Genomic DNA, 24,012 nt, shown 5'->3' on the forward strand with positions numbered 1-24,012 from the left:
CCAGTGAGAAATATGAGAAACTTCATGATTATTAGAGGCACAAAAAGCAGAGAGGTTTTGGGGTTTTTTTGTGGTTTCTGCTGTCTCCAGGGCACTTCCTTTGCCATTAGTTATTTTGCTCATGATCAATGTTTATATCACTTCCCAACACATTATCTGCAGGGTTTGCAGCTCTCATGCCCCCATTTCCAAGGTGTCTGCAAGACCAGCCTGCAATAATGGAATCCTTCTGTTTTTCTAGTGAGATGGTCCTGCTTTTTGTGCCCACATATAGTTTTGTGGTGTTGTTTCAGGAGCATTTGATGGCTCTGCTGCCCGTTCTAGTTCCTCTACTAAAAATCATAAAGAATGAGAGAGAAAATTTGTTGAGCTCTTTCAAATGGGCTGTTGTAATTTGTTCACAAAATGCTGTTGAAAGAGTCATAGATCCTCAGTAGTTTTGCCTTTCCTTCATTTTGTCTGTCCATCCTTGAACTGCTTCAGAATTCTGTGGGGAACAAGAGAGGTTGCTAAAAGTATTATACTGGCAAAAGAAACACCATAAACCATGTCCTGGCAAATAAATGCCTTGCACTTTAGCACCTTAATTGTTGCTCCTAGCAAGGCAAACGATGCAAGTCATTTATCAGACAGGAAAATCAGTTTAGGAGGTCACAGGAGGATCCAGATTCAGGAGAGGGACATCTTTCAAGGTGTGTTCTGGTAGCACCTCTGTCCCCCTGTGACCCAGCCAGTCTGTCCTCCTTCAGCCACAGGGACTGAGAGAGTCGCTTGCATTGCCCTTGCAGGCAGATTCTCTGCATGGAATGGGCTCCTGCAGCAGACTCAGGTGTTTGCTCAGCAGCACAGCAGTTATCCAGGGACACTGCCCCTTTTGCCCTTTTCAGCAGAGAGTTAGACTCCTTTCTGCAAAGTCTACTTTTGGGTGAGTCCCATGCCCTGTGCTTACGAGATATTTTGACAAACCACAGGTTATGCAAAGAAAAGCATTGTCCTTCAGGCAGGAAATGCAAAGAGACTTGAAGTTCTTCCTATCAAATCCAGAACAGAACATGTGTGCCACTGGCAAAGGCTGTCACTTGGCAGGGCCAGCAGTTTGACTGTGCCCATTACTTGGTCCTCTGTGCACGTGCATTCCACTCACTGGCTGTAATGAACAAATATTTATGTAACCCAGCATATTACTGTCAATATTGCTATAAAAAGAAGGGAAATGGCAGCTGTTCAAACTAGCTGAGGAGTTTGTTACAGTAAAATAAGTCCCAGGAAGATTAATTAGTAGCAAGGTAATGCATTTATAGGTGTGCAGTAGTCTGCATGTGGTAATGACAGATCTGTTAATCACAGGCCTGCACAATTAATACATTTCACTCTCTCTCCTCTTTCACTTCTGTAAGATATAGATTTATGTAGCCCATAGCTATATCCCCTCAACCTGTGTATGGGCATATGGTGACTCTCTGGAAGGGGAGAAGGATGAGTTAAAACAAGCATTTATGAATAAAATATACACTTTGCAATTTATATTGTAAAATAGATAATCTATCTATGAATGAAACATTTGATGATATAACACTCCATCTCAGTATTGGCAATGCTCCTGCTTTGTGCTGTTCCATTCAGTACAGCAGGGTTACACTGCACCAGCCTCTGTGCCCAGCCCAGTGCCCAGCCTGCCTTGGTGTGATCACAGGTCCTGGCCCTGCACAGGGGCTGTGGTGCCTTCCATGGCTGGAAAGGTGTTTTTACCAAAAGCCTTTTCCTGTTTGACTGAAGTGGATGCAACTGGCAATTAGTTCATGCCTCTGTTGCCATCCTTGTGTTCTCTGACCTTGAGTGAAAAGGTGAATCCAGCTCATTCTCCTTGCTGTATTCATCTGTGCATCATCCAAAATCAGGTTATGCAAAGTGTGTATGTTACATGTGTTTAATGTAATATAGTGTATAATACTGTCCTTTATGAGTATTGGTCTCTGAGCCCTTAGAAAATACTTTTCTAAGTATTTTCACAATTTTTCTGGGTATTTTTTACTGTGCTAGATTTATTGACACATTGTCTAAGTTTGGGAGGCATTCAACCACCAAAATCCTACACATAATTCAAGTTCCCTTTCTTCTCCTGTAAAAACTTTTCTGTCACAGAGCTCCTTTTGAAAGCAGAAAACACTAAAGAATTCCCCAGTCACATCTACTATATTTTCCTGACAAAATCAGGACATCCATGGAAAACTAATGTCTTACCTCTGCAATTTACCTTCTGGATGCTGCTTGCATTTAAGAGCATAGCCACTGATTGTTCCCAAGGCACTGCATGCATGCAACAGAGTGAAAGCTGTATCTTATTTAAATTAATGAGTAAGATGAATGACTGCAGCATTTTCAAACCGGGCAGAAGAGGAAAGCTAGGCAATATTCACATATTAATTAAAATGAGAGCTCTCCACCCAAAAAACACGAGTCAATTGATATTCTGCCCATAGACTCATTCATGAAATGATGGGCATGAAAAGCACCACAGGAAGCAGGGTTTTACCAGAGACAAAGTCATTCACTTGATGCACATACTGTTAAAGGAAGCAGACTTGGTATTGCAATTTATTCTTGTTGTGCTTGAAGGGGAAAGAAACCTTAAATTCAGCTGGAGAACTCACAAGACTACTTTGCTCTTTAGATTTCCTTTATAGTTGTGCAGAGTCCCACTTGGGAGACATTAGCATCAGTAATAACTCTAGAACTTAGCACTTAGTGTGATGTGTGTCATCTGCACCTCCCAGAGGGGCTGGCAGGGCAACTGCAGAATTACAACCCCTGGCACAGAAACTGAACAGGTATTTACAAAAGCTTGGTCATATGGCCAAGGTGACACAATTAAGTGAAAGGATGGGCAAGTGGCTTCAGGTCTCTCTGACCTCAAATGCCAGTGTGGGCAAAAAGGGTTATTTACACCCATATTTTGCAAAGTAATTAATTACCAGTAGACTTTGGCATACTGGAGAAATTTGAGTCTGATGGAGCATATTATACAAGTCAATCAAATGTATTGTAGGCTTTTTTTAAATCTGAAAACCCACTGCAAGACTCTTTCACTATGAGTACTGCTGGATAGTCCCACTGTTTCAAGTCAGGTGCCTAACCCAAGGATCTAAACTAAATGTCTTCTTTAACCAGTCCATACAGCTGAGGGACACATCAGCACAGCATTCAGAAAACCTGTGGTTTCTATCTGTCTCTGTAGCCTAACTCAAACAGCTAAATCAGAGAGGGGAAGTCAGACAATGTGAATAGCCTCCAATATATCCAGTTTTATAGGTAATGCCCAGATCTGCAAAGTTATGTAGTAACATGTCCCACTAAAATCTGTGAAAAGTTTGTTTTGTCTGTGTTTCTGGAACTGGGCACCCTTTGCCCAAGCATGATTGCCTCTGAGTCTTAAAATGTCACAGTATTAAAGTGAGATTCAGCAAGAAGTGTGACAGCATTATATAATCCATGCAAATAAATCTGAATATTAAAACTACTTCCACTGCCAAGATGACAAGAATTTCATAAATGCAAGATGCAACAGTGGAAATGATTTTTCTGAACTGAGAAGCAAATATTGTTCTCCAAGTGTGTGAAGGAAAAATCGTCTCAGGGCTGCACAGAAGGGTATATTTGCTTGTGCCAGCTTTCTGTTTCAGGGTTGGCTGTCTTTTGGCAACCTGCCATCCAATAATTCATTGCATGCCCATGGGGCATTTCATCGGGGGAGGGACATATGTTAGTGCAAGAGCAGAGCTGGTATCAGAGCTTGATGCCAGTGACATGGAACAGAGGCTCTCAAAGGGTCTTGCGCATCTGCCTAGTCAGCCACAGACTGCAGACTCTGCTCTTATTTTTCTCTGTCTGTTAGGTCTCAGAGCTGGGATTAACATAACACAAAGCATTTTTTCAGATTTGTTTTTAAGGAAGCTGTTGTATGGCTTTTGTTGCTGCTTTAACTGCTGCAGGAATGCCATGTAAGTGATGTGAAATTGGAGTTTAGGTAGTCCAGGAGAAAAGGTCTCTGTTCAGTGATGAGCCACACTGTGGCAACGTGTAAGAAGTGCAAAGGCTTCGGAAGGAACTGGATACAGAATATCAAACCTATTGGTCCTTATGATGTGCACTCTTCTGAAACCATGAGATACTTGCCTGCCTTTATAAAGTTGTTTCATTTCCCTTTAAAAGAATTGCCATCTATGCTACCTAGAGAATATGTAACTAATGGGAGATTTCATCAACTCTAGTGGGTTATGGATACAATGATGCATCTAAAAAAAGGAGATTCCCATGTAAGCAAAGCCACCATGATTTGTATCAGCCTTTGCATATTTTTTTGCCTTTGTCTCAACTCCCAAAATTACAGGGGGGAAATGGCCATTGAGACAGCATTGTCTGTATGCCATGGTCCTAAACACAACTCTGGTCTGGACTTGAGCCCACCATTTGGAAAAACATCTCTTCCTGATTAAAACATTCCTGTGGTGGATTTACCACCAGCATTCTTGGTACATGGTTCCAGTAATTAATTACCCGGACTGCAAAAAATGCCTGCCTTGTTTCTAGACTGGAGCCAGGGTGTGGGCACAGGGTCTGGCTTCTCTGAGAACTGAGTCAGATAAGAAAGCCATCTGGGCTGTACTTGGTCTACTTCCTCTCATATTCAGCCCCAGTTTATGCACAACTCTTCTGCAGTATCTTCTATTTCCTGGTTTTGTTAACTGGCCTGAATAAACCTCGCAGCACTGAACACCTGATTGTGCCCTGGTGATATGAATGAAGGTGGTGTGAGGTGCCAGGTAAAGTGATTGTAATTCTGAGAGCACATAGCATTGGGGAACTCAGCCCTAATGTCCCCTCTGTCCTCACCTTTATCCTCTAGACCATCATTCCTCTAATATTTCATACCATGCTAATACTTTTGATTGTCCTTAACATTTTCCATCAGTGCAGTGTAATGAGGTGAGGTGTAAATGCTGTGAGGTGGTGCCAGCAAAGTGATCCATGGGGTCTCTTCAGCCCAAGTACCCCTGCACCTCTCACTTTACTAAGTTTGACTTTCTGCACCAGTAAGGTGAGGGAAGTACAGGGCACACTCCAAGATGTCTCTGGGATATGACCCGTAAACTTAAATTCATTAAGCTCACATTCTCAAGAACTGGATATAAAAAGAATAGAAAGCAAGTGAGAGCTATGGTCTGGCAATCTGTTAGTGATATTTCATACCTCTGTATACCTTTGTTTTGCATTTTGCACTTTTAACTCACATGATGAAGTTTTCAGACAGAAGTGGATATCAGGTGTAAGCTGAGTTCCTTGTTTTTGTCTTTTGCCTGTCACTGGCTGCATGTTCTCTGTTGATGTCTTGTTCCTGGTACTTGACACTGACCATCTTGTCTGTGAAAGGAAGCCCTCCAGCTGGTTTGCCTGATGAGAAGAAAGGAAAGTTTGCTTGGTTTAGTCACTCCACAGAAAGCCATGGTAATGTTCCACTGCACTCTGTGTCCACACTGCATGTGTCTGTGTGTCTGTCTGTATATCTCTGTGCAGACTGGCCTATAAATCACATTTGTGTTCTCCTGCATGTGAGTGCCTGGCTTTGTCTGTTGCTTGTGCAGTGTCCTCTTCATGCACTCAGGATATGCTGCTCTGCAAATCAATCTCATGCTAATGTCTTCAGAATAGTTTTCCATTTGCAAATAAGCTCAAATATGTCTTGAAAGTGTTTTACCTCATCTTCCAAACTGACTTGTGAAATATCAGCATTTTGGTTTTATTCCTGCAGGGCTTACTCTGGACAAAAAAAATTAATTTTGAATGTTGGGGTTTTTTTTTCATAGCTTACTTGACTGTTTCATGTATATCAGAACATGAATTCAGTTTATTCCTTAATTTACCTTTCCAAATAGACAAGATTATTAAAATACCTGTCTTCATAAAGGAGCAGGCACCATTAGAGTACAATATTTCATAGTTCTGTCAAAAGTGCTAGAGAGTCCATTATTTCATGTGGTCCTGAGAACACAGTACAAGAATTTTAGATTTCCCAGTAAGTGTGTTGGAGGTATGTGAATTGTTGTGATAGGATGAAGGAAAGATAGCTCATTTTGAAGGACATTTCTACCATAATGCTTTCAAAGCTGTAACCCAGAACATTTTTAAAAGAAAGAACATTTCTGATGTCTTTTTAGCCCCTGAAAGAAGACCATGGTCCCATGAACATTTGCCCAATTGAAATGCAGAACCAATTTCTTCCACATTGACTCATTTTGCAGCAATGACCCACAAATAGACATATTCTTACTACTGAGTTACATATTCCTGCAGGCTGTTAGAAATCTCTCCAACAGCTAAGAGCACATACTCTCAAGCCTCATCTGAGATATGTATCCAACAGCTAATGCAGGTCATGTTCTGAAGTTCTATCAGGCTCCTGGGAGATCTGTTTAACTCCTCCATCATTCAATCTTAAGTATAATATTTTCTCCTTTTTTTGTGTATTCCAAAATGGGTGAGGAGGGAACAGGACACATATTGGATCCTGTCCATTTTCCTGCCTTTAAGATTATGTGTAAAGAGAGATCGGAGCTTGGAGGAGCTGTGGGCAACTGGGGAAATGAAAATGGTGGGTTTAAGGGAATTTTTTTGGTCTGTAGAAGCAAATAAAATCTTGGGGTTTGATAAGAGCTAAAACCAGGTTCTTGAATCTAGATGAGAGAGATTCACACCTAAGGTTGCTTCCATTTGATGTTTGTTTCATGGTACTTCAGTAAAAGCCTAGAAGGTTCTGTCCAGCCCTTAGCTGTGAGACTCAACATAAAGCAGCACCAGAGTCCATATTCATTGGCTCCTTTGTTGGTAATACTTGAATGGGTCAGAGAGTCTGAATTTCTCTCTTATAGCTCTAGAGCCAGTTTCTAGGTGTGAGGTTGAATCACATTCATAGTTAGTAAGTGACAGATGAGCCATCAATATTCTTCATGTGGTATTTGCTAACAGAAGCTGTTTATCTGCATGTATCTCAATCCTGGTAATTTTTATTTGTCTTCTAATCATTGCACAAAAGATTTTGGAGGGCAGTGAGGTGGTTGGGCTGCTGCAGGTAAAAAGGCTTTTTTTTTAATGCTCAATGGAATCAAGCAGAAGCTTCTTGTTGGGTTTGTCAGGGTTTTTATTTTCCAGTGGTTCTCATTCATAAAATTTCCAGAAATTGACTCTGAAAGAAGAAGAGCAGCTGCTTCTTCTTTAGCATTTTAGTTACTTTTATGCTCCTGAAATCTACCTGCCCAACCTGCTCTGTACAAGAAGGCGCTAGGCTTGCTCAGCAAATTGTTTAATCCTCAGGAGCGGCACCTGAGAGTCCTTTCATGAAGCCAGCTCCTTCAGTCATGCACTCATTAGGAGGTGTGCCAGGTTCTAATGGCCATCCCTCTCTTTTTCTTCCCTTTGACTCTTGCAGTGAGCATGCCCACCAGCGAGACCGAGTCCGTGAACACCGACAACGTGCCCGGAGCGGACATGGAAGGCGAGAACTGCGGCGCGAGGCTGGCGTGAGTACCCCAGATACCATCCCAAGGAGCCCTGGCATGGGAGTAATGTGCTCTGACCCCATGACTCAGGAGGATGAACAGTTCCTTCATTAAGCTATACTATATTACACTAATACTATACTAAATTGCATACTAAAGAGACACTATGCTAAAGAAAAACCTGTGACAGGACACAACTTTGACCCAACTGGCCAATCAATCCAAACAACCCTCAGCAGAATCTAACTAACAAATCACTTTGGGTAAACAATCTCCATAACACATTCCACATGTGCAAAACAACAGGAGCAGTGAATAGAGATAAGAATTGTTTTCTCTTCTTCTCTGAGCTTCTCATTGCCTTCCCCAGGAAAAGTCCTGGGAGAGTTGTGCGTGCTGCGGTCACACTCACACACAGATCATGTGTCAGGGGCTGGGTTGAGCTGGGGGGAAAGCCAGGCAAGTGTCAGGCTTTTCAAGATGAGCAAAACCCACAGGGGGTGAAAGGAGAGGCCAAAGAAGATCTATTGATCCAGGTTCTTATCTTAATTGTGATGTAAACTCACTCTGCACATTAGTGAAGAACCTCTTGTTTTTCACAAAAGTAAATAAGGAACAGAGTGCCCAGGATAAGCAGGTCTGGTTTTGTATAATATCTAAAAGAGAAATGGGTGGATAAGAATGTTCTTATTTTAAAATTCCTCGTTGGTGATAGTCTTTCAAAACTAGTATATGTACACTGAAGAGTGGAAATGACTGGTCAATTTTAGTTTTTCTAAAGATTGTTGCACACTTTACAGTGTCTTGTAATAGAAATACATTGAGGGTAACTCCCATCCTGCAGACCAAATTACACCCTTTAAATGCTGAACAGGGTACTGTAAGTGATAAAGAAATACAACAATTAGGAGGGATTAATGCCTCCTTGAAATTACACCATTATAATTAGTGGAGATGATTGAGAATATGTGAGATAGCAGTTAAGAAATGCCATAATATGTGGTGTACTTTTTAGCCTCACAGAGAGCAAGTATAGGCAAGAGGAGTCCTTTATTCCCTTTTGCATTATTTAAACAAGAATGGACTTTATCTGTGGGGCAGTTATTCCCTCCCAATTTCCTTGACACATAAACATATCAGTGCTATAGCTTGTATCATGCTGAAGTATTTTGAGGCTCTGTCCTATCGTGGGAGCTACCTTGAGCCCTTGGATGTTGCTTGAATGAACCAGATGGGATCCATCCTAGGGTGGATGAGGGAGCTGGCAGAACTCTCTAAGCCGCTCTCCATCTTTTATCCTCAGTCCTGGCTCACCAGGGAGGTCCCAGATGACTGGAAGCTGGACAATGTGACAGCAATCCCTAAACAGCCAAAAGGAGGATCTGGGAAACTACAGGCCGGGGACAGAGTGGTTGGACAGTGGCCAGGCAGGAAGGGACCTGGGTTGTGACTGACAGCAGCTGAACATGAGCCAGCAGAGTGCCCAGGTGGGCAGGAAGGCCAGTGATGGCTCCTGGCCTGGCTCAGGAATGGTGTGGGCAGGAGCAGGGCAGTGATTCTGCCCCTGCCCTCAGCACTGGTGAGGGCACAGCTCCTGTGCTGTGCCCAGCCCTGGCCCCTCAGCTCAGGAGCGATGCTGAGGGGCTGGAGTGAGTCCAGAGAAGGGCAGCGAGGCTGGGGAGGGGTCTGGAACACAAATCCTGCAAGGAGCAGCTGAGGGAGCTGGGAGTGCTCAGCCTGGAGAGGAGGAGGCTCAGGACAGACCTCATCACTCCACAGGTACCTGAAAGGAGGGAGGAGCCAGGTGGGGTCAGGCTCTTCTCCAAGGCAACAGCAGCAGGACAGGATGACACAGCCTTAAGCTGTGCCAGGGGAGGTTTAGCTTGGACATTGGGAACAAGTTCACAAAAAGGCTGATTGAACATTGGAATGGGCTGCAGGGAGTGACCATCCCTGGAGGTGTTTCAGTAAAGACTGGATGTGGCACTCAGTGCCATGGTCTGTCTGAGTGACAAGGTGATGTTAGGCCTGAGGTTGGACTTGGTAATCTCAAAGATCTTTTCCATCTTAGTTAATTCTTTGTTATTCTGTGATCTGCATTATAAGATATGGTATGTGGAATATGTTGTAATTTCAATCTCTGCTTTCCTTCAAGAGTCAGTCAGTCCTTCAAGAGTCAGACTTACAAGCCCCCAGGGAAATTATTTGTGATCACTTTCCTCCACCTGCCTGCTGTTGGGAACCTGCTGAGTGTTTTAGATTATGGACCCTTTCCTGCAGGAACCAGGCTAGATGTTTTCACAGCACTGGGGCAGTTTAGCCCTTTCTTTGGCACCCCACCAAGCTGCTTGTGCTCTTGGCACTGTTCTGGAAGCATCAGCTGGATCCACTCTGGAGAACCCTCTTTATTCTGCAGTTATGGTTCACAGAATGGGTCAGGTTGGAAGGGACCACCCTGGCTCATCTGGTCCAGAGCGGCAGCCAAAGCTGACCCAAACCTTCACATCTCCAACAAGGCTTCCCCTGCTTGTTAGTATGAGGTGGAGCAGCACATCATTCCTTGTGGGAACCTCCACAGTCTGTGTCAGAAAGCTGTCATTGCCACTTTCCAGGAACCTCCTGGATGGTTTTGCTTTGCTGTGCTGCTTCTTCAGAATATGTCAGAGTAGTAAAGTCCCTCATACATCTGGACACAGTGCCAAAAAGAATGGCAGCAGCTACTCTAAGTTTTCATGTATTTTTAATATTACAGCTTGCATTCATTTAATGTTCTTAATCCCAAAGGGTCCTAAAGCACTTTATGAACTGTAAATGCAGGGATTGTTTTCACAGCATTAGAGTTCAGCCACCTTCAGGGTAGAATGTGACAGGTGTTTAAAAACAACAGGCACAAGTGTTTAAGGGGTTCTATGAGGGATAACTTGCTTTGTGCAGAAACTGCATTGGGAATTTTGGCAACCAAAACATAATTATCTTAGCTGGAATGTGGCCAGGAGGTCTGAAGTTAAACCCAACTCTAAATGTAATCATGGCTTAGAATGGAGTTTACTTAAAATAGCCCAGCATGCTCACAGGAGGATGGCAGTACCCTGATTTGGCATTAGGAGAAGTCTGATTTGGCTAAGTCCAATGTATTTTAGGGAGAAAGACATAAGAAAATTACAGGAAAACAGAATTTAATTTCTTCTTCTCATGTTTTAAATGTTAAAACAGGGCCCAAAGTTTCAGCAGAGCAGGACATGTACAATTCAGACAGAAAAAGTTTCCTTGCCACTTTTCACTTCATCTAGAAATGGGTGATGTATAGTAGGCAAATCAAAATCTGTTATTGAGGAGGGTTTGTTTAGTCCTTCCCCAAGGACAGTTGAGAATCCTCAAGGCCTCCCTCAGATTGCTTTTCATCTCTAAGAGATGGATAGGCTCCATCCTCCATGAAAATGAATGGCTGTATCACTGATTATGAAATTCTGGAGAGATACAAATTTTGCCAATGCTGCCTGCTTTTGTAAAATATTTGTTTCAAACTGTGGATCTGGGAATTCCTTAGTTATGGGCTAACTCAGACCTGCCTCTGATTCTGAGGCTTAGAATCCTTTCTGGTTTCTTTATTGCTGTATCACACACTCAGGCAGGCAAAGAAAGCAGCTGTCATTGTTTCAAGGAATACTAAATACTCTTCTTTTTACTGAATCCTCATTCAAACCCCCCATAGGTCAATATTCCTACTGGAACATATAAAACATAAGCAATGATTTATTTGAATGAGTGTGTTCTTTTATTGGAACCTAAGAATCAGAATTTGGCCCAGTGTTTTAGAACAGTGAAAATTCATGTGGGAAGTCAGTTGAGCTTTTAAAAAAGTTCCTCATCAAGCCCTAGGTTTTTTTATATACTAGCATTAATAATATACTAGCATACAGTCATGTCATCCTGATTTGCTCTAGTTGAAGATTAGGCCTGGACTTTTGAGCAGTTGGAATGGTTAGTCAACATTTTTGTTCAATTGTTGAGTTTCACCTGTTGCAGATGAGTCTCAGTGTTTTTACCAGCATTCTAAACTCACCCTGTGGCTGTGAATCCCCACTGCCCTGCTATAAACACACTCTCCCAGAGGGCAGAGGCTGCTCTGGGCAGACATGACTGAAGCAATGTGGGCCTTTCAAGTCAAAGGCAATATATTTCTTTATTTATTGACATCAGGCTGCCTAGGATGTCTAAACACCCCAGCACCACCACTACAGTTACAGGCTGAGCTTGCCATCAAAATGCACTCCTGATAAAAGGAAAAAGATGCCCAGGAGACTGAAAGAAAATGCTTTTTCATTGAAGGCAACTTAGAATTACTCACTATTCTTTCTGTTCTTTTAAAATCTGTAGTTTTGAAAGGCTGGGTCTGTGACTGACAGAAAGATCTGCTTGAGAAGCCAGGCTCAAATGTGCCTTTTGGAAAAGGAGATCTTCTCTGACAGCCTTTCTCAGCTCCACAGAGACATATGCTATGTGAGATCAGGAGAGTACCTCTCAAACACAAACTATTGCCAACTGATAAATTGTCTCAAAGAGGCTTTTATTTCTCTAGTGTCCATACTATAGAAACTGCCTCTGTCACCTGTCCTGTCTGGAGTAATGCCAGCCTTCAAACCAACAGGAGTTTCAGGACTCTAAGAATTTTAAAACTAACCTAAGAATTTTAGAACTATAACAAAACAAAAACCAACCCATAATTCATAATGATTTCTGGTGTAATTCTGCTGGCAATGGTACTGCTGTGGCACAGCACAGTTCATTTCCTAAGGAAATACACTTTATCAGGCATCTGAATTTGAAAATGGTTTTGCAGGCTTCCACAGGACATTGAAAAGCACCCCAGAACTTCCACAGTATATTATTCCTGTCATGGTATTGCCTTGTACTGGGCTGACATCTGCCCTGCAGTAGGCACAGCAGCTTTTATTCCTCAAGGACAGCATTTGGGAGTGGAACTTATCTTATTTTGATGTGTCACAGCTTTCATAACCTGTTGGTGCAGAGCACAAAGAAACACATTTCCTCTGCAGCAGCACCAGTGGGACAAAGCCAGAGCCAGGAGCAGTGGGGCTCAGTTTGCAGGATATTCTTAAACCCAGAGCTTCCCAATAGTGAGCAATTTCCCTGAGCCTCTGGGGTTACTGCTGTGCAGGACTCAGATTCCTGAGGACAGGCTATTGCTCATAATCAGGAGTAATCTGTTCTGTGCAGGGTGTCAGCATATATAATCTTCCAATAGAAGCAGGATGTTAATTTTCTAATACAACCATACAGATCTGGAGTGCCACAATAGAGCTTGCTTTTATACATATGCATTAGCTCAAAAAAAGACCTTTGTGGAAGCTAATGCTCCATACAGCCTCAATAGAAAAGTGAAGCACTTGAGCTCAAAGGGAAAGAGAGCTTAAAATTATCTGCTTTCATTGAAACAATAACCCACTTGGCATTTTTGCCTTAGCCAGGATTTCCATACATATGGGGAACAGTTCAATTGCTTTTCCACCAAAGACAGTTCAAACAATAAAACAGGATAAACAAAAACTAACAACCTACACTGGCTCTCCAACTGAAGACAATGTGTCCTGAAAGTTTTATGAGCAATGGAAGGTTTCCCTGGCAGCTGAATGGTCAGTGATTTTTCCCTTGGTGCTTTTCTGGCATGGAAATTAATTCCTGTGCAGTTCTTGCAACAATCAGCACAGGAGCCAGTGGTAAAGGTGAAACTTTTCTTGCAGGTTTGCTGCAATTGTTGCTGGTTTTCACCTTATGAGAAGATGGGCTCCTTGTGATGTGATGGAACCGAAGTTCCCATCACATCAGGAATAGTGGGAAGAACAGTCTGCCAAAAGCTCTGAAACCACTGCTGACTTCAGCAGGAAAACTCACAGCATCAACCTTATGTGTAATCTCAGATACTGCTCTCCAACTTATTGTGAGCAAGGTGCTTTTAATGCTCACAGCCAGCTCTAGGTGTGTGTCTAAAGGACAGCAGCCCTTATGGAAGGGGAATTTTCTTCCTGCCTCAGATTCTGTGACTTGCCACAGGTAGAGCAAGATTTTTTACTGAATGCTGAAATGCTGGCCTATTTTCCCAGCCTGTAAGAAAGCCTGTTGAATAGCAAACCAACTCAGTTTTATGTTAGACAGATCCAATTTCCTTAAGGCTATTCTGTAGATTCTTATTGTGCCACCTTGCCAGTTACTGCACAAATGCACCACGTTGCCCCAAAGCAGAATCCATGTCACACCAGAACTACCTTCTCACAGTAATAAAATCTGTAAGATATGGCCAGAGAAGCTCTTTAGATGTTCTCCAAAGTTGAATATAGCCTAGAAGCTTAGTAAAGTCCCTTTCTGTGTTGCTGCTTTTCTGACAGCTTTTCCTGGTATCCAAAGGTTTTTATGTGTCCTTATGAAGATGTGGCTGCCTCTAAGTTGGGATCATACAATATAAAAGTAGTTGTGACCAGAGAGTTAGATAATGGTCATGTTTGATAATGTCCACACCCAGAAAACAGCTGTAATGTGGCCTTTTGTGTCATGCTTGGTGATCTACAAGGTTTTTCCTGAACTGGAATGTTGTGTGAATGCTAGGATTGTCTGTTGTGTGTACAACTCCACAGAGCCCTCAATCCCTGTTACACAAAACTGTCACATCCTTCACAAAGGATGTGAACATGAACAGGGAACTTTATCTCTCAGAATGTGGGATATCTCATTACATTTGAGTTATGCTGATTATCCAGAGTTTTTGTTGATAAAAACCTTTACATTTCACCATCTTATCTGTGTGTTGTACATAACAATGTAAGATTGGAGGAGTTCTAGAGAATTTCAAAGATAGCTAGTCAAACAGAGATCTGATTTTTGTGTTTGTTTTCTAAAAGACAAGCTGAGTTACGTGGGTCCTGTGATAAAAGCACTCAGTAGTGATCTGAATTGGTTTTCATTATGCTCCTATACCATCATTTTAAACAAAGGTTTCTCAAGGCATTCCAGAGTTGGACAGAATCGAAGTCACTCTCTTTCTCCCATAAATGACATAAACCTCCCAGGACACCAGAGATGCAAGAGATCCATGTTTAAACTCAGCAGAGAATCTGGCCCACTCTGAACGCATTAAGTGCCAGCTTGGAGTGTCACAGACACTGTGGCACAATTTCTAGACTATTTGACAGCCCCTAGTGATGTCATAAAAGGATTTTTTTATGTGACATTGGTAACCCAAGTTCTGAAAAAAATTTAATCATAGGAGTCATTTGAAAAATGTGGTTCAGATTCATGCATAATGTTTTCAGAAACATTTATTATACAGTTTATTTCCAAAATTCCATTTCACTCTCTGATTCTACCTCTAAATATAAATCTAATCCTCCTTCCTTGTCCTCTTCCATATATATAGCACACCCACATGTGATAAGGCCTTCTGCCACAGCAGTAAGGCAAGGTGGAGGGAGGGGGATGAAGGCTGTAGGTAACCTGTGGGAGCACTGAATGCACTTGGCTGCTGCTCATAATGCTCCAAAGATATAATTATCACATGCATGATGAGTACTACACCTGCTGCATCTCTTTTGCTTAAATACATAAAATATTCCAGTGCTCCCTCACTGAGGAGCCATTAACCAGAGAGGTCACCAGAGGATTTCACACCCCCTATCCATCACCTTCCATCTCTCTCTCTATCTTTTTCTCTTTTGCTCTCTCTCCCCCTCTGTCCCTGCCAAACTATTCCTATCAAAATCCTCACCACCTCCTTTCCAGTGCTCAGCTTTCTGCTTCGTTGTAATTTTTACATCTTTTCACTTCCCCTCCTCAAGCCCTCTTCCCTGTTGCCTGTAAATCTCCATTACAGTTTGCAGGTAGTGATCATCAAGCCAGGATTCTCAGTGAGAAGCAGGAATAGCTTTAACATTAAGGATGTGTTTTGTAGGTGCTTCACTTGGCATCCTTGTTAGAGCTTGCTTTGTCTCTGCAGCACAGTTTAGCATTCTGCTCTGCCAGTGCATTATTTCTTCTTCCTCAAGGGCCTTGCACGTGTCTGTACCCTCCCTGCTGCCCAGTGTGTGGCCTGGACAGGCTGCCCGTGACACAGCAGGAATTATGTATTTGGGTATTTGCTGCAAAGGCCCTTTTCTCTTTTTTGGCTCAGCCCATCTGCTGGTAAAAAGTTCCCCTGACTAAAACCTCTTGCAGATGAGGAACCTGACCTGTCACTGATTACTTGTCAGTAACTGATGTCCTCAAGCAGGGGCAGGACCATTGTTAGGACTGCTACAGTAAGGAGTGTTAGATGCTTGGAGAATTACATTCTCCCCTCTCTACTAACAGTGAATCCAATTTCAGGGCAGTGCAGTAAGACCTCTGCTGACTGCTGTCAACAATGACCCACTTTCCTGTCATAGAGGGAACCTGAAGGATTGCTTCAACCCAGCAGAAATTCTTTTTCCATAGTCATTCCCCAGAGTTTTTTCTGCTGCTATTGGTAGTAGATTTTGAAGCTCCCCAAGTCAGCTCTGACTCACAGCATTGTATCCACATGCATTTATTTCTCTCTGTGCACCATTATGGATTTACCAAAAGACAGCCAAAGTGTTCAAAGGCCTTACAGGACATGTGTCAAGCAGGGCAAGGTAGTGGTTTAAAAACTGGGGCCAATTTCTAGCTTTGCCTGTGACTTTTCGTAAAGGATTAATGAGATTATGTAGGTGAATAAATCCAAATGCATAGAATTAGATATTTAAACATATATATAGTGGGAATATGGCCAAATTTTCTGGAATGCTTAATTCTCAAAATTTCATTGCTAGCAACAGAATCTATTACTGTACAGACCCATTTGAATGAAAACTGATTTACATAGATAACCAAGACAAATGAGTGTTAGTTTCTAAGTTTGAAAATATTTGCCATGCACTGTTTCCTTCAATTACTGAAAAAAATCTTTATTTTTACATTATTGTTTCATAATGTGTGTATACATCCTGAAGTGACAGGTGATGTGTGAAAGCAAAATGTCTGTCTGTATAAAGTCATACCTATTTTAATATAAGAAAAAAAATAGTAACAAAAAATAATAGTCATACTTCAGAAATAAATTTGGTAGCAGTTGTAGAGTTCACTGATATCTACAGGTGGTAAAATGCCACCATGACTTCTGCTTCATGAGTCCTACCAAAACACAAGATTTGGTTATTGGCAAATTCTAGCCATGCCCAGTGCCTACGGTGACTTAGAACAGATGGAAGGGAAAACAGCATGGGTTAAAAAATGCATTGAGCTTTACTTTGTTTCTTTCTATTGCTGTTTTCACAAAAGCCTGGGAGGTGTGGGACAGCTTCAGAGACTCTAATGGCAATTCTTGTCTTTCAGGCATCGGATCTCAAAATCAAAATTTAGGTAAGTAAAACTGGCTTTTGCTTTTCCTCCTTTCTACTGTTTTTTGCTCTTTTATGAAGTGATTTACACAAACATTGCTGGGATGCAGTGGTGATTCTAGGAGATCCTGCTAAATATGTCAGATTTTAGTCATAAATTTTTTCTTAGTTTCACACTGAAATAAGGCACAGGGACTACTGACTACTGAAGTACCTATCTATGCTACCTTTGTATCTCAAACCATAAAATACAAAATCAGAAATAAAAAAACAGTTCAACAACATGATTGCACAACATCCATCAACATCAGCCCTGTCTGCTCAAGGCTCTCTTTGTTGAACTTCTCTGCTTTGTTGATTGTAAAGATTTCAGCTGATGAAGTTGGCAACTTACTTGTGAAATTCTGCCATTCAGCCTGGGACATGGGGATCTTCTCTGATGGTGTTTGATTTTCTGTTGACTCAGAGCTTTTGGAAAAGTGAAGTAGTCCTAAGATGGCTATTTTTGGGGTTTCACTGGAGAGGCTGACTGAACTCATGGAACTTGGTTGCTAAGGTCCCTTTCTACCCCTTTGGCAGGATCTCAGCTGCCTCCATAACCCTGAAATCAAAGTCAGATTTATAAAATACTAAATGAATTTTCAGAATAACTGGAGCAAGTGTGTAACTGAGTCCTTCTGCTTACCTAAGGAGCAATGAGTAATGTCAATTTGGGAAGCACATAACATCCCCATGTAAAGAGAGAAAGAAAAGCACAGAAAACACCATACATTGTCATGTGCATGCACATTTATGCACAGCTACACACAAAAGCACGTGAGATTGCAAATACGTTAATGACAACATTAATGTCTAAGTGTGGTGCCCACTTTGGAAGTTGGGAAGATTATTTCTTGTCCCAAATCCACTGCAAAACACACAGTGTATCTGTTTGGGATAGACTGGTGCCTTTGTAAATTGCATAGGTGAAAAACCCTAGATTTGACCACCTGTTAAAATGTTGTTGCAAAATCCTTGTTCACATTGTGTTTATATGGTCTGGCTTTAGTTCCTATGGATTAGGACCCTGATGTCAAGCATGGCCATAGTTTGCCACTGAAAATTATACACAGGGCAAGAATAGCCAAGAAAAGTTCATTCTCCTGTAACATGGTGTATGTGTGTGTCACTTCAGACACACACATATGTATGTAGTATCTATATAAAACTATTAGATTTATTATACAGTAGCAAGTGTTGCCTGGAAACTGGTTGCTATGCAAGTTAAATTCTGAAGAGTAGGAGGTGTGTAATTAGCTTTAAATATCTTCTGTGGTTAGTAATTACCCTGAGAAATCAGTGACACAAGGGGATGTGTTCATGGAAGGCAAACTTTAAAAACTCTCTTGATTAGCAAATGGCACCCTTAGTTCCCTTAGTCACCTTTACATGAAGGTGAGATGCTGAAGCCCCCTAAGTTTTGGGATTTGTTTTCAGAACTTGTAGCCCTTGTATAGGGCTAACTCCTGAATGTTGCTGAATGCTGGAAATGTTCTTTGGATTTTATTTGACCTCACCTCTCCAAAGATTTAATCCTTCAGCTCCATGTGATAGACTATCTTTCTATTGACTGTCCTGAGGCTCGGCAAGGTGCTGTTGCAGGCCCCAAGAATCAAGTTCAAGGAGAATATTTATTTATGTGGCAACTGAGCTAAAAAATCTCTTGAGGTCTCTGCAGTGGATGTCTTACTCAGATAAAAGTATTGCTTGAAGCTCTTGCAAATTGGTTTAGGACAAACTTTATTCCTATAGCTATAGGAAGGATGTTCACAAGTGTCGACTCAGATGAGAGAGTGTTTTCCAGGGTGAACTTGAGTTACTCCCTACCATTCTTGAACAGTAAATCAAGATTAGAGTCTCCCTTAACAGGGAGCTGCAATAGCCTAAAAATCCCTCTCTGAAAAGAACTTTCCCTTCTTCAATTTTTCAAGTCGCTACTGGCGCCGATGGAATCGATTCTGCCGAAGGAAGTGCCGTGCTGCTGTCAAGTCCAATGTTTTCTATTGGCTGGTGATCTTCCTCGTGTTTCTCAACACCCTCACCATTGCCTCTGAGCACTACAACCAGCCAGACTGGCTCACGGAGGTCCAAGGTGAGGAGGAGCTGCTGCTTCTGTTTGTTATGGAGGGTGTCAAAAAAGGGAGATGGGAGAAGAGCTGATGCATTAAACCACACAGTGTCAAAGGAGAGTGCACAGCTCCAAGCAGTCCTGTGTCTTTGGAAGATCCTAAAAAATACAATTAACTTATCTGCCTGTGCTGGGAGAAGTTATAGAAAAAATGTAAAAACCTCCTTTCCAGCCAAAGCAGTGTTCCATTTGGTGTAAGTGAAATCAGGAGATTATGCTAAATTTATATTTGCAGCAACTGGATTCCCAATTTGTGGATAGCTACTGGGAACACCACATTGTCCAAGGTTTCCCCTGAAATGGCCTTTATGATTAATTCTAATTATTAGGGAGGTGATGAAGAGTGATTTGTAAAGTTCTTCTGTCTGCAGAACAGCTGAATTCTCTCTGGAGGTGAGAGCAGCTGAAAGGGCTTAATTAAGCAACAGTAGGTAGCACAGCAGCTCTTCTATTCCCACTCTCCTCTGCAGATGATGGGTGTGAAGGCAGGTTGTGCAGGGAAGGCGTGTCCCTGCCACTGGAGGTTGTGTAATACATTGCAGCTGTATGTGCAGCACATGAGAACTGCTGCAACCCTTTTGCTAAAACATTTCTGTGAATGAGATGCCCACGCTTTTCTTTGCACCCATTCTTTGACCCAAGCTGTACAAAGTTAACTTTTAAGGCTGTTCCTCAAAATGCTTTCTTAGAAGCAAGGCCCAATGATTAATTGTGGTGATCTTTTGACTAAGTTTCTTTAATCTGTTTCTTTTTGCTTTCCATGAGACACTGCCAATAAGGTGCTGCTAGCTCTTTTCACGGCAGAGATGCTGCTGAAGATGTACAGCCTTGGCCTCCAGGCCTACTTTGTGTCCCTCTTCAACCGCTTTGACTGTTTCATCGTGTGTGGAGGCATCCTGGAAACCATCCTGGTGGAGACAAAGATCATGTCACCCCTGGGCATTTCGGTCTTGAGATGTGTGAGACTCCTCAGAATATTTAAAATCACAAGGTACTTTATTGCTTTTTTGGGGCTGGAGGAGGGCTGCTGCTTGATGCACAAGTCACTCACATTCATGTTTATTTTCACTTTTTCTGCCACTACTTAGGTAGTGTGAGTGCTGGATTAACAGTCCTCATCTTCTGAAGTCTGTAACAGGGTGGGAGGGCTGTACAGACTGGACATCTATCCCAGACATGAGGGGTGAGGGGTCTGGCACAGACAGCTGGAAATACCTGTTACCACATAAAGTGTTAAACTGAAATCTGGAATAGTGTGAACTGAGCTCAGGTTCTTACAATTCTCTGCAAATGACCAAGAAAACCAAAACAGCAGATAGCCTTGTGACCTCCTCTGACGCTTTTTGATGACAGAGTGGAGCCTGAAAGGCTTCCAGCCAAAACAGCATTTGACTGAGGAGCCCATGCCAGCTCCAGCAGACTCAACAGTGACCCGAGTGGGAGACTGTGTCAATACCAGCAGCTCTAGGCAAAGGATGTTGCCAGCTATTCCCCTTCCAAGGAGTCCATCACAAAGCAGCAACTTTATGAAGAAACCAGACTTTTTCCAGCTTCCAATATCTCCTCTTTTCCCTTTTCATTCTTTCCCCTCTCCCTCTGCGTGAAGGCACAGTGATATCTATTAAACAGGCACTGCTGCTGAGCCAGGTACCTCCAAAACACCAGCTTGGTTTGGCAGGGCTTTTTCAGCCTGAGGGGAGTTTGTAGGAGAGATCAGCTCCAAACTTACCCAGAGCTCTTGCAACAAATCCATCCAAGCCCTTGCCCCAAGTAGCACAAGGTCATCAAAGTGTCCCTACAATTCCTGTAACTCTCCCCCCCCACCCAACCAGAGAAATTTCTGACAAATTTGAGATAGAAAACACAGCACCTGAGAAAAACAAGTCCAAAACTGGAAGATCATCAAGATGGCTGATCTGAGAGGCAGAAAAAAAAAAAAAAAAAAACCAGACTTGGACTTGTGCATCATGCAAGATTTGTCCTTAAAGCTTCTGAGCCTCAGATCTCTGGCAGGATGGATGGATCCCAGGGTCAGATGGCAGAGACAGAAAATCGATTCACAGTCTCAGAGAGAGAGGCCAAAGCAAGCCTACAACTGCTCCAAAAGGGGGGAAAAAAGTGTTTGGATGTGTGATCATAGAAGAGGGGAAAACCTTCCAGAGGGGAACGTTCCCTCCCAGAGAGGGGAAACAAGAGTTTCCAGCAAGAAAGAAATAGTGGGGATCTCTGGTCTGGGGATTGTTTTTCCTGGATCCATCCATTCCCAAGTCCCAGGCCTGGTTTCTGAGGAAAGCAGTAGCTGTTTCAGGCACTGGGTAATCAGATATATGCAGGGCAACATACCAACAGCTATAAAAGCATGAGCTTCAACATAGCATCCTGGAGAGGTCATTGTTTTTTCAAGACATGTCTCCAATCCTATATAAGCTAGCTAAGAGAATTCTCTAACAGAAAGGCAAACACTGACAGAATATCATTAAAACTTTAGAAAGCCTGAGCTGGTGGAGTACTCATATATTCCTAAAGCTTTTGGCAGAAATGTGATGATGGAGCCAGTCAGCAGCAGGACTGGCTACATTTGCCTTCACTCTGCAGCACAGTTAAAATACAATTTTGCCTGGGAAAAGTGTTACCTGGAATATGTCTCCTGCAATTTGTGCATGGGTCTGTGTGCAAAGCACAGAGCTAAGGAAGAGCTCATGATGCATAATGTATTAATCAGATTTTTCTTTCTTTCTTTCCTGTTCCTAAAAGATTGACAAGTAGGCTGCAGTAGCTTCAAATTTATATGTTTTGTAATTATTCATAATTTTCTTCATAACTCTTCACTCTGTGGGTGAAGTTCACCCTCATGTGGAAGGCCCTAACACGAGCCTCCAAAGCAGTATTTTAGGCTCACTCATGCCTTGCAAAGGACAGAATACTTTGGCATTAAAGCCAAACTTTTACCTTCTCTAGTAAATTACATATTTTTCTATTGTTCACTCAGCTCTAAATACAATGAGGATTTATTAATGACATTATCAGCACCGGTGGAATACCCCACCTGAGTGCCATGATAATTCAGAAAGATACCACACTGGAAAGCTGGGAGGGGCAGGAGGAATTATAGAATTATTTGGTTTATATCAAACAATTATATAGAATTATTATTGTTTTATATCAAACAACAATTAAAGAATTATTTTATATCAAACAAATATTTTATATAATTATTTTAAAGAATTGTTTTAGATCAAACATATATTCATGACCATAGGAGGACATACAGTGGAAGTGAGAATAGTGATCATCTAGGATATTAAAGAGGTACAAAGCAGGAAAATTACTCTAGTGAGAATATATCAGAAGGTAGACTATTCTTTATATATTTGCATAGATTTTCCATGATAAACACCATGCACAAACAAATTCTGGGCCATAAAGATGATACAATTCTACAAGAAACACAAAAATAGCTCCATAATAGAATAGAAACAAATAAAGATGCCATCAGATGAACAATGCACCATTTTAGAAACACTATTTAGAATTTCAAGACCAAGCATTTCTTCCAAAACTATAAATACATTAGACAAACAGACAATGTAATCTGTTTTATTCTCCCTAATTTTTAAAGTGCTGTGCAGAACATCTCACTTTGCTATGAGAAGACAGATTATTTTCTCATTATAAATAATCCTTTACTGCTTTATATGTATTATAGCCCTTTGTATTTAAAAAATCATATAATTGTGACAGCATACAGAAATTTGATGCTTTATACCTAATCCTGCCACTAGGTAAGTCACTGTTAATTGTAGGGAGGAGAGACAGGGTGCCCCATTTTTTGTACTTTCTGTCAAAAATGACTGTCAAAGTGGTTTTATATGGGATGAACAGGGTGGGAAGCTTCCCAATAATGAGTCTGCCAGCTGCTGCTTTAAACCCTGCATCTGTGGTTGCCAGAGATGAGATCCTAAAGCTATAGGGGAAGGCAATGGAGAGAGGGGAGAGAGCAGAACAGGTTAAGTTCTAACCCAGGTATGGAACAAACCCCTTGACTTCTCTGCATCATTGCTCCACTTTGAACAGGGATCACAGTCAGGTCCTGCTCACCTGAGGGTCTGCAGATCCTCATTCATGGCACCTCAAGGGCCCAGGATCTGCAGTGGGGGCTGTCAGAGGCACATCCATTTCCCCATAAATCTGAGGCAGCAGCACTGCTTTCTCTCATACTTCCCACTAAAACATGCCTGGTCCAAACCCTCCTATTCCATCCAGCATCCAGTGCTGATTTTTCCTTTGTGGTAAGGTGATAATCAGAGGAGATGAACTCTTCTTTGAGTGAGACCCTTCTTTGTTTGGGCTTCGGCCATTGCTGACATGAAACCCTTGTGTGTCACTGAGTAATCCCAGATCTCGCTGTGAGGGAGTTCATGTTAATCCTGCAGCCACCAAATGGGACAGATGCTACCCTCAGGTCAGGCTTCTAGGACCCTGAGATAAGACCATTGTTATTTTCACATCCTAATCAGTCAAGCATTTCTTATCCTCTCCTTTTTCTCCTTTTTTTTTTTCCTTATTGGTTTCTTTACTTTTCTAGTGGTACTGTATGTTTAGCTAGCACTAGCACACAGATAAAACAGCACTCATCTTACCACCAGGCCGTCTCAGTTAATTGCTTGAAGCTTGATGCTTATATAAGAATCTGAATGCCAGGTATTCAGCCATTTGTAGGAAATGCAGAGCTGAGAGAAGTCTGCACGGTTGTGAGCTGAGATAGCAAGGCCTTTAAGCTTAAACTGAGTCACTGGGACTGTTCAGATTTGTAACAACTTTACTGCTTCTTAAGGGAACTGCTAGAAAGACCTAGAAAATGTGTGTCCTGGCTGACATTGGGGAGCTTGGA

At 42.0% G+C, this 24,012-nt stretch overlaps 1 protein-coding gene across 1 annotated transcript in view; it reads left to right on the top strand.

Annotated features, from left to right (window-relative positions):
- CACNA1C (calcium voltage-gated channel subunit alpha1 C) overlaps positions 1-24,012 on the top strand; it is a 409,783-nt gene that overhangs the window by 286,293 nt on the left and 99,478 nt on the right. The window contains exons 10-13 of the mRNA XM_059471692.1: positions 7,481-7,571; positions 16,950-16,976; positions 18,925-19,085; positions 19,887-20,112. Of these exons, the coding sequence (XP_059327675.1) occupies positions 7,481-7,571; positions 16,950-16,976; positions 18,925-19,085; positions 19,887-20,112 (505 nt within the window). The remainder of the gene's footprint in view (positions 1-7,480; positions 7,572-16,949; positions 16,977-18,924; positions 19,086-19,886; positions 20,113-24,012) is intronic.

The sequence above is a fragment of the Ammospiza nelsoni genome, chromosome 5 (genome assembly GCF_027579445.1).
Source record: "Ammospiza nelsoni isolate bAmmNel1 chromosome 5, bAmmNel1.pri, whole genome shotgun sequence".
NCBI classification, from domain to species: domain Eukaryota; kingdom Metazoa; phylum Chordata; class Aves; order Passeriformes; family Passerellidae; genus Ammospiza; species Ammospiza nelsoni.